Genomic DNA, 10,809 nt, shown 5'->3' on the forward strand with positions numbered 1-10,809 from the left:
GAGAGAGAGAGAGAGAGAGAGAGAGAGAGAGAACGCTAAGAACGAGAGCTGAGCCCTCCAAACCTAAATTATACATATGTACAAGTGGCCTCCTTTAAATAAGTTAAATCTGGCTCAAGTTTCCTGTTTAAAATAACCATTCTCCATCCTCATAGCAATAAGATTAATAATAATAATAATTAATAATAATGATAGTAGTAGCAATAATAACGAACATTATTCCCGTGGTCAGCACCATCTTAGCCGAAGGGACCGGAGGGAACAGAGTCCGAGCAAGCAAAGTCCCCTTCCACCCACACTTCCAGCTCCGAGACTGGAGGGAATCCTGGACCCAGCAAGGGGAAAGGGTGGGTGGGTGGGGCACTCTACTAGGGCCGCTAGGCCGAGTGCCCGCAGGCCCTGGAGTTGGAGGCTGCAGTTGCCGCCTGGGGCTAGGGCTTGGGGCCACTCAGGTCTCCGGAAAGTGTGCCCTGGCCCGACCCTTTAAGACTTTTCTGTGCGCAGAGTTGGGTTCGGGAGATTGGGGTAGAATTAAAAGGATGCAAAACCCTAAAGGCGCCAAAGTGCTGGAGAGGGAATGAGCCTCAGGCCCGAGCAAGGAGCCCCCCGAGTCCATACATGGCCCGCATGCAGGGAGGCCCGGCGGGGTGGGAGGTGACAAGGGAACAGCAGTTCCGAGCCGCCTGGATTGCCGCTGGGGCTAGTGCTTTACAAAGTCTTAAGAAAAGTTTAGCAGAGAGGAGACCTCCGGACGACCGCTTCTTCCCTTTTTAGCTCTGCCGCCCCGGATCCCTCCCAGCCCAGTCCCAAGTTAAGACCCTGGAGTGTGAAGTTGCCCCCAGAGTTCGGGGGCTGTAGCCACCCTCCCCGCCGAAGAAATCCTCTCCCTCAGGGGCTTCTGGAAATTTACAAAGTTCACAGCGCCTTTGGGCCGGGTTCTCGGGCAGAGCCGCCAACGTCTTGGCAGAGGCCGGGGAAGGGCACGGGGAGCGCTGATAAGAGAGGACAGTGGCAGAATCAGCGCTTCGGTCGCTCCTCGGCTCGCTCCCCGAGGCCTGCCCGAAGCCCCAGCCGCGGCCCGGGCAAGGGGCAAAGCTCACAGAAAGTAATCGGCTGCCCCTTTGGCTGCCCCGGGGGTGGCCTGGGGCGGGGAGGGCTCTCTGGGGAAGCCTGCGCTGCCGCTGCCAGGTCCCCCAGCCGCTGCCCCGGGCCCCCCGGCTCCGGCCCCTGCCCCAGGGCCTCCTCGGCTCGCCAGCTTCTCGTATTTCTCCCGGTACAGGTCCCGCTCTTTGGCCAGCCGGCCCACCTCCAGCTTCAGCTGCTCCACCTGGCTCTGCAGCTGGCACTTCTCGCTCTCCAGGATGTGCCGCTGCTGCACCCGCTTATAGCGGCAGGACTGCGCGTAGCCACGGTTCTTCAGGGTCCGCCGCTTCTGTTTCAGGCGGATCACCTCCTCCTTGCTGAAGCCGCGCAGCTGTCGGTTCAGCTCGCGAACAGACATGGACACCAGCTGGTCGTCGGAGAAGCGCTCCTCCAAGCGCACGTGGTGGCCATGGCCGTGGCCCGCGCCGTGGTGGTGGTGGTGGCCTGGGTGATGGTGATGGTGGTGGGCCGCGTGGTGGCCACTGTGGTGGTGGCCAGGCCCCAGCTCCTCCCCAGCGCCCCCGCCGCCGCCCGGAAAACCCTGAGCCCGGAAGGTCTCGTAGGCCGAGGCCGAGTGGTGGCCGCCGTGGTGGCCACTGCCGATGAGCGCCTCCACCGCGTCCTCCGGGGTCAGGTTGAGCGCTTCGGGGTTGAGGTGGTGCTGGTAGCCGCTCATCCAGTACAGGTCCTCCAGCTGGGGCTTGCCTGCCACAGCCCCGACAGTTGCGGGCCCCCCGCTCGGCGGCCCGGGGGGGCCCCCCGTGGGCGCTCCGCCGCCGCCGCCTCCTCCGCCGCCGCCGCCGCCGGTGCCTGGGCTTGGGGCACAAAAGCTGGGCGAAGAAGGGACGGAGGAGCAGGGTGTGCTGAGTGGCGTGGAGGAGAGTGAGCCTGGGGGAAGGCGGTGGCAGAAGCGCTCCGCTTCGGGGGGCTCCTTCTTTACTTCGAACTTCATCAGGTCGAAGTCGTTCACGTATTCGATGGCCAGGGGACTGCTGGGCAGCTCGCCGCCCATCGCCAGCTCCGAGGCCATCTCAGGAAGGCCCTGCCCCGGCCCGCCCCCCGCGCCCTGACAGCTCAAGGGCAGCGGGGAGGAGGATGTCACCCCCGACGGGGTGGGCAGGCTGGGGTCAAGGGCGAGAACTGGGGGCGGAGGCGATGGGGGGGGGGGGCCGCCGGGCCTCTCCCCCCCCACTCACTATACTAGTTAAATCGGGGGTCTGGGCACGCCCCCACCTCCTGCAGGTTTCCCCCGAGGGGGCGCGAAGTGTATAAGTCCTGGTCCTGCCTGCAGTGGGCAGCTGAGGTTGGGGCGGCCGCGGAGAGAGGGGGGAGCAGAGCAGAACACTTTCCCGAGAGGGAGAAGGGGGGTGAGCCGGCTTTGGAGGGGGAAGGCAGAAAAGTTTGGCGAAGAGAACTCACTGAAGTGCTGGGAGGCCCCCACTGCCTCGCCTCCGCCAGGAAACTCTTTGGCGGTCCTGGTCAGCGCCTGCTTCCCGTGCGCCTTCGCTGAGAAAGTCACCCGGGCCCGGGACGCACCGGGCTCCCGGAGCGAGTGCCCTCCCGCGGCCCCACCGCCTTTCGGTCCTCGCTCGGTTGCGATCGCTGTTCTTTGGCTCTCGCGGCAATTGCCGCTGCCGCCGCTGCTCCCACCTCCTCCTCTTCCCACGGCTTCCTAAGTGGCGCGGCGCGGCCCGTCCCGGCCCGCCCTAGCGCCCCCCCCCACCCCCTACTCAACAAGATTGAAACGCTGAAGCCAGCACTCAGCCCTTTTATAGAGCGCAGTGCCCGAGCCCGCCTCCCCGGGCGGGGGTAACAGCCCCCAGGCCAATCGGAACCCCAGTCCGTCCGCCTTCATTTGCCTATCCCCATGGCAACCTGGGAGCCCAGCTGTCAATCTCCTGCGGGAAACAGCTGTGGGTAAGCGGAAGGGAAGAAAAGCTAGGAGCAGGAGAGAGGGGCATGGCCCCCTAGTGGCAGATGCCAGGGATTGCACGCGGAGGGAGGGATGTATCAGCATGGGGTGAGGAGCTGGGCTGCTTTGGAGCCTAAGACCCCAGGGCCAGTCCCGTCTGGAGGCGCCTGTGGGTGTCCAGAGGTCTTCTAATCCTGCCATTGGCTTTGGGCCAGGAAGGAACGCTAAGTCAGCTGGACCAACAAGGGTGCTATGGTCTCCAGGGGATTTGGAGCGAGATGACCGGGGTTTGAATCCCAATTCAGCTGTAGGAAGTCAGAGCTTCTCTGGGCCTCAGTTTTTCTGCCTGTGAAAGGAATCTCTTAATCCAGTGACAGATGCCTCCGTTGCTCTAACCCTGCATCTAACCCCCGTCCCCCAGAAAATTCTCTCAAGTCTATCCCCATATTGGGACAAACAACATAAATGTACTCCCTTGGTGTTGAACAGGCTGCATGAAGACATGACCTGCCTACCCAGCTGTTCTGCTTCTAGGACCTCTGGGAGGGAAGATCTTAACATTTAGACCTGGAAGGAACGTTGGAGACTGATTATCTAATCCAGGCTCCTTATTTACAGAGGAGGAAACTGGGGCTAAGAAAGACCTGCTCAAATTCATGCAGCTTGTAAGTGGCAGAGCCAGGTCTATAATCCAAGTCTTCTGATTCCAAACCTGGTTCCCGCCATTCTTTTCTGCCTCTCCACTGTTGTCGATTGCAGTATTATCATCCCCTAAGCATTATACAAAGGCACAAGGAGGGGCTTGCGCCCATTAACTGGGAGCCACGGGAACAGAAAGGATGGGAAACATCAGACAGCCTCGGTGGAGGCTGAAAAAACAAGATATGGTGACTTACTAGAGGTGGGGGCCTGACGGCAGAGGGAAGAATCAGAGAAGAAAATGAGGTTTGGATCACTGGAAGGATCAAAGATATTGCCACTAACAGGAGATGCAGAGTTGGGAGTGGAAGGGAGGGTAAAAGACATTCTCTACCCAATGAAGCATTTCTGAATGGGAAATCTTCATGGAGCTGTCCAACATGCAGTTGGAAGTGCCAGTCTGGAGATATTTTTCAAGGTGATGGTAGAAGCTGTGAGGGAGGGGGTTAGGGAACAGGGATAAGCTAGGGGAACATCAAATTTAGGAGCCAGGAAGAGGAATGCTGTTCAGCATCTTTCTTCTGCGTTATCAACTCCCCAAAGCATTCTCCATAGTCAACTGTTGCAAACCTTTTTTATTCTCTCTAGCCCTGGAATATACCTCCAAAGACTGATGGCTTCAGATGTGAGTTCCTTCAGCTCCCCTCTCTTTATCCTTTTTTCTATCTTATTTGCTTTTTAAGCAACCAATTAAAGCAAATTGCTTATTTTAAGCAATAAACAATAATCAAAATACTAAGAGGTTTTTTTTTTAAATTTTTTGAGACTGGGGCTCCCTATTTTACCCAGGCTAAAAATACAGTGGTCACTCATGGGCCTGATTGCAATACTGATCAGTACAGAAATTTGGGCCTGCTCTGTTTTTCTACCTTGACTGCTTTACCCCTCCTTGGGTAACTTGGTAGTTCTCTGCTCCTTGGGCTCATCATATTGGTCCTATTCTTAGGAGGAATACTCAGCTGACTTTAGCCCCACTGCAGCTCAGAACCCCCTAGATCAAGTAATCCACTAGCCTCAGCCTCCCTGCCAACAGGGACTACAGTTGTATACCATTAAGCCAGGGCAAGTATATTTTTAAAATGAGTCTTTTTTAATTCTTCAAAGCATATCCATCCATCCATCCATCCATCCATCCATCCATCCATCCATCCATCCATCTATCTATCTAATTTACCTGTCTACCTATCTCACAGTCATTTCTGAAAATATCTCTCTTCCAATCCCAATTGAACTGTTAAGTAAAAACACTGGAGTAGACACAGATACAGGAACTGCACCTGACAATATATATGATATTCTGTCACCATAGTCCTCCACTTCTCTGCCATGAGGAAGCATACTCAATGATCTTCTTTTCCTGTTTTTCCCAATCAATCAGTAAACATTTATTGATCATATACAATATGCCAGACATTGTGCTAAGCATTGGAGATGCAAAGATAACACAAAAACAGTCCCAACACTCAAAGAGCTTATATTCTGGTTGGGGAGACTTACACATATGGAATAGGTTGAAGGTAACCTGAGAGGAGAAGCCATGAGCAGCTGGAGGGACTGAAAAAGACATCCTGTAGAAGGCTGCATTTGAGATGAATCTTGAAGGAAGTCAGTGCTTCTGAGAGGTGGAGGTCAACAGAGACCCATCCAGGAGCAAGGAGTAATCATGGAAGAGGCATGCAGATAAGAAACATGGTGTTTTGTATGAGGACCAGTCAGTAGGTTAATACTTAGGCTGGATTATAGAGTGTGTAAAGGGAGGGACTGTGTAAGAAGACTGAAAAGACAGGAAGGGGCCAGGTCATGAAAAGGATGTAAATGAAAAAAGAAAGACTATATTTGATCCTAGAGGTTATAGGTAACTACTGGAGTTTACTGAGTAGGGGGATTGACATGGGGAGATCTGTGCTTTAAGAAAGCTGCCCTGATGGTTGGGTGCAGGATAGATTGAAGAGAACAGAGACTTGGGGCAGAGAAATCACTTAGAAAGCTACTGATAAGGGCCTGACCTAGGATGATTCACTATGCCAGTGGAGAGGAGGAGACAAATAGGATAAATTTAGTGAAAGAAATAACAAGATTTGGCAACTGATGGGATATGGGAGAAACTGAAGTTGTTAACCTGAGTGACTGAGAGGATGGTGATGTTCTGGCCCATTAGAGGGAGGGTCAGAAGAGGGGTGAGCTTAGGAGGAAAGATGAGATGTTTTGGACATGCTGGATTTATAGTGCCTTCCTTTTAGCGACATTTTCATCTACACAATTGTAATCACTACGAATTGGGGGGGGGGTTCTGTTTAGTTTACTTTGCATCCATTTATATAGATATCTCCATGTTTCTCTGAATTCTTATTTTCTTACCATGAAATAATATTTGACTTCACCCATTTGCATATGACTACTACACATTTTTTAAAAAGCAATTGGGGTTAAGTAACTTGTTCAAGGTTACACAGCCAGTTGTGTGTGTGTGTGTGTGTGTGTGTGTGTGTGTGTGTGTTAAGTATCTGAGGCCTGAACCGATCCCAGGTTCTCCCGACTCCAGGGCCGGTGCTCTTACTCACTGTGCCACCTAGCCTCCCCAACTACTACATACTTTTCATCAATTCTGCAACTTACGGCTACCTATTTTTTTTCTTTTTCTTTTCTTTTGCTACCACAAAGAATGAGTTTACTAATATTTTGCTATATGTTTGGTATTTGATTCTGTCTTTGACCTCCTGGGATCAAAGAGTATCAACTGTTGATTTTGTATAATTATTTCAAATTTACATCCCAAATGGTTGGACCAATCCACAGATTCACCAACACTGTATTAGTGTGCCTATCCTTCCATGGCTCATCCAACACTGATTGCTCCCATTGGGGGTCAAAGAGCTTATGTTCTGGTTGGGGAGACTTACACATATGAAGTATAGTGGAGTTCCCACTGGGGGTCATCTTTGACAATGTCAGAGTATAAGGTCACATATTAAACTTTCATTTGTATTTCTCTAGCTCTTTGAGGTCAGGGACTGTTTAAATTCATAGTCCCTTGAATATAAATACATATTTATGTATATGACTAGTAACATGACACATGGGGGCTCACTTTGAGAAGCATTCTGTGATTTGATCAGATGAGCCTCTGGGAAGCCATTGTTGAGAGCCCCCCGGCTTTGAAAAAACCCAGATGTTGATGGTAACTGTGATTTGGTATGGACAGTTAGGAAACCTGTCTGCTTGATCTGTTTCTCTGCTTGATAATTCTGTCTGTATACTCTGAAGTTCAGGGTGCTGACCTTTTCCCCCTGAACTAGGTAAACGATATATGTTTGACTGATTAAAGTAAGCTTGTTAACCAAAAAAAAAAAAAAACATGACACATGTACTCAAATGCCCATTTATAGTTTGCATTTCTGTTCTGTGGGCATCTCCAACTTAACATGTTCAAAGGGTAACATAACCAAAGAAGAACTCATCTTTCCTCACAACTTTTTTCTTACCTTCCCTATTTCTGTAGAGAGGACCATCCTTCTAGTCACTCAGGTTCAAAGCCTCAAGAGTCATTCTTAATTCTTCATTCGTCCTTATCCAACATGATAGTATTCTAGGCATGGAGGATGGTTAATGGAAAGACATTGAAAGTTGGGAGATAGGGGCAGCTAGGTGGTACAGTGAGTAAAGCGCCGGCCCTGAAATTGGGAAGACCTGAGTTCGGTTCTGGCCTCAGACACTTAACACATGTGCAAACAAAACAAAACAAAACAAAAACTAGCCGTGTAACCTTGGGCAAGTTACTTAACCCCAATTGCCCTCCAAAAGGCAAAAAAAAAAAGTTGGGAGATGGAGTGTTATGTGTGAGGAACAACCAATACACAAGTGTAGCTGGAACATAGAGTGTTTGGGGGGTGGGGTAAAGGGTAAGGAGACTGGAGAGGTAGAAAGAGGCCAGGTTGTGAAAGACTTTAAAAGCCAAGATTTTGTATTGATCTTCAAGGAAATGGGAAGATCACTTTGGTACTTGGTCATTTGAAACTGGGGGGGCAGGAGAGAGGTTAGGGCTCACATCTAATGGGAGTGGGGTAGGAGGAGGGGGGTGAGGTGAGTTGTACAAAGATACAGGCTAAGTTAATGGAAGATATTTGTCTGAATACCATTCTCGTGCTTTCTTATTTCACCAAATCCATTTTAGTGATGAGGAGGCCTACAGTGGAATTGATTTGTTGAAGGTAACAAAGTGAACCTTGAGGAGAACAGAAAAGATGTGAAACAGCTACTGAGAAGAAGAAAAAGCCCATAAATTAGAGAGAAATATGAGGACTGATAAACAGCATGAGGGCTCAGCCCAGGTTCCACAGCGTAAATATGTAGTGGAACCGATTGGCATGGGAACAAGACATGGTAACAGAGGTCAGGAATAGGAGAGAACAGTCTGTGAGATTTTACCTGGGGTTAGGGAATGGGGAGGAAGATATGTGGGAAGGCTGAAGGGTTCTAGGCTATTACTGAGACCATGACTGACCATAGTTGACCATGGGGTCTAGGCTGGGCAAGAAACAGGCTAGTGCATGTCTTTGTCCAACTTAATTTACCAATACCATAGATGTTCAGTTTTCAAACTTTTTGGTCTCAAGACCCCTTTACACTTTTAAAAACTGAGACCTTCCTCAAAGAGCTTTTGTTTATGTGGGTCATATCTATCAATATTTACCATATTTGAAATGAAAACATTAGTATTATTATAAAAATAGTTTTTACCACATGGATCATACCCCCACCCCAGAAAGATCTAGAGGGCTCCCAGGGGTCCCAGGACCACACTTTTGAGGACTGCTGTCATGGATTTTCCTCAGCTCGTCTTGGATCAGATGTACCCCAGGAAGTGATACCTCAGAGTCATGTAATTGCATCATTTGGAAGGCCTCCAACAGAATTATAAATCTTTGTTCCATCTCAGCACTTAGCACAGTTCCTGGAGCGTAGTAGGTGCTTAATATTTATTGATCAATTGCCTGTAGACTTCCAGTAACCAGGAACTCACTACCTCTGGAGGCAAGCTATTCCACTTTTAGACAGTTCTAATTCTTAGACTGCTTTTCCTTATAATTTCGTGAAATCTGTCCTTTTAGCACCCATTAGTCTTAATCCTGCCCTTTGGGACCAAGCAAAACAAGGCTAATTCCTCTTTAAACACTAGAAGACAGCTCTCACATCTCTGTCTTTTCTTTTCCACAATAAACATCCGCTGTTTCTTCAGTTAATTGCAACTCCATCATTTATTGAAGTCAAGCAAATGCCTTACTCTTTCTAAGCCTCAGTTTCCCCAAGTGTAAAATGAGGGATTTGGATTCAGTGGTTTCCTGAGTTCCATCTAGCTCTAAAACTATGTTCTTACCACTTTATCTCTGTTCTTTGCCCACCCTGGTGTTGTCCTCTGAACACATTCCAACCTGTCAATGTCCTTCCTGCCCAGAAATAAACATGGCCTTTGAGAAGGGGTCTCATCAGGGCAGAGGAGGGGGAGACCACCAGCCCCCTTGTTCTGATCATTACTATAATGTAACCCAAGATTACTTTTTCTTTTTTTTTTTTGCTTTTTGGAGGGGGGAAGGTAGGGCAATTGGGGGTAAGTGACTTGACCAAGGTCACACAGCTAGTTTTTGTGTTAAGTGTCTGAGGCTGGATTTGAACTCAGTTCCTCCTGACTCCAGGGCCAGTGCTCTATTCACTGCACCATCTAGCTGCCCCAAGATTACTTTTTCCTTGGATGTCATGTCACATTACTGACTCACATTGACCTTGTAGCTCTCTGAAGTACCCATATCCTTTCCCATGAAAATTGTTCTGTGGTCAAGTCTACTGGATTTTAGACCTGTTCCACTGAATTGTTTTTTCAAGCTAGGTGGTGCAGTGGATAAAGCCCCGGAACTGGAGTCAGGAAGACCTGAGATTGAATCCAGCCTCAGACACTTGTGAGTTGTGGGACCCTGAATCTTTGTCTGCCTCAGTTTCTTCATCTGTAAAATGGAACTAATAATAGCATCTATCTTCCAGAGTTGTTAAGGATTAAATGAGTTGATACTCAAAAAGCACTTTGTAAACCTTAAGGCACTATATAAATGCTAGCTAAAATTTCAAGTGTACCTACATATATATATATATGTATATGTATATGTATATATCCTCATCACATTTTATCTTGTTAGCATCATGTAGCAGAATATACTGGATTTGGAATCAGTAAATCTGGGTTTGAATTCCAGCTCTTCCAATTAATTACCTACTGTATGACAATAGAAAAATCTTAGTTTCCACATCTGGAAAATAGAAATAATATTATTTGTCCCACCTATTTCATGGGGCTGTTGTGAGGCTTAAAGGAGATAATGTATGCAAAGTGCTTTATAGATCACAAATCAATAGATAAATGTGGGCTATTATCAGATCTAGTTCATTGTCTCCATCTATAAAGATCCTGGAAGGCACCAAAATATTTGAGTATTTTGAATAAAATTCCAAAGGAAATATTGGAATACTTGAGATTTTTATGGAGAAAAAGAAAGAAATGTGAATTTTTTTTCTTTACAAGGGATTGAAGGATATTGCATCAATAACACAATGGAATACTGAATTTGGAGTCAGAAGACCCACCTTCCAATTTGGGTGGTTCTCTGGGTATCAGTTTTCTCATTTGTAAAATGAGGACTTTAGACTAGATAACTGTTAAGGTTCCTTTCATCTTTAAATCCAGGATCCTGGAGTCATCTTTCTGGGGCTTGATTCTGTCATTGAGTGTATTAACTGTCTGTCCCTCTTGGCTTCATGTCATTCTCAAATTTGATAACAGGCTAACTAATCCTTCAAGTTATTGAGAAAAAATATCAAATAAAATAGGTGTGCTTTATACCAGACCTCCCTCTGTACTGACATCGAACAATTAATCAATACTTTCTGACTTATTAGTTCCAAATCCACCTAGCTACACTATTGCTAATTCACATTTCCCATCTTGGCCACAAGGATCTCAACTCAATAAGCATTTGTTGAGCACTTATTATATGCCAGACTGTACTGGC

At 48.3% G+C, this 10,809-nt stretch overlaps 1 protein-coding gene across 2 annotated transcripts; it reads right to left on the bottom strand.

Moving 5' to 3' along the window:
* Nucleotides 1-1,090: 1,090 nt before the first annotated feature.
* MAFA (MAF bZIP transcription factor A) lies at nt 1,091-2,878 on the bottom strand. 2 transcript variants are annotated; one of them, XM_069096899.1, is made up of 2 exons: nt 1,212-2,878; nt 1,091-1,175 (listed from the first exon to the last, which is right to left on the bottom strand). In XM_069096899.1, the coding sequence occupies exons 1-2, from the start codon at nt 2,171-2,173 to the stop codon at nt 1,097-1,099; spliced, it is 1,041 nt and encodes a 346-aa protein (XP_068953000.1). In that variant the 5' UTR covers nt 2,174-2,878; the 3' UTR covers nt 1,091-1,096. The 2 variants fall into 2 exon arrangements, with proteins under 2 accessions (XP_068953000.1, XP_068952999.1); XM_069096898.1 differs by having other exon boundaries at nt 1,091-2,878.
* Nucleotides 2,879-10,809: the final 7,931 nt, after the last annotated feature.

Source organism: Petaurus breviceps, unplaced genomic scaffold (genome assembly GCF_028583685.1).
Source record: "Petaurus breviceps papuanus isolate PSGF00001 unplaced genomic scaffold, PetGlider_PUasm1.0 339, whole genome shotgun sequence".
Classification (NCBI taxonomy): Eukaryota; Metazoa; Chordata; class Mammalia; order Diprotodontia; family Petauridae; genus Petaurus; species Petaurus breviceps.

What these genes read in the sequence shown, in the direction of transcription:
- MAFA (XM_069096898.1), bottom strand. Translation starts at nt 2,173, where the DNA reads ATGGCCTCGGAGCTGGCGATGGGCGGCGAGCTGCCCAGCAGTCCCCTG.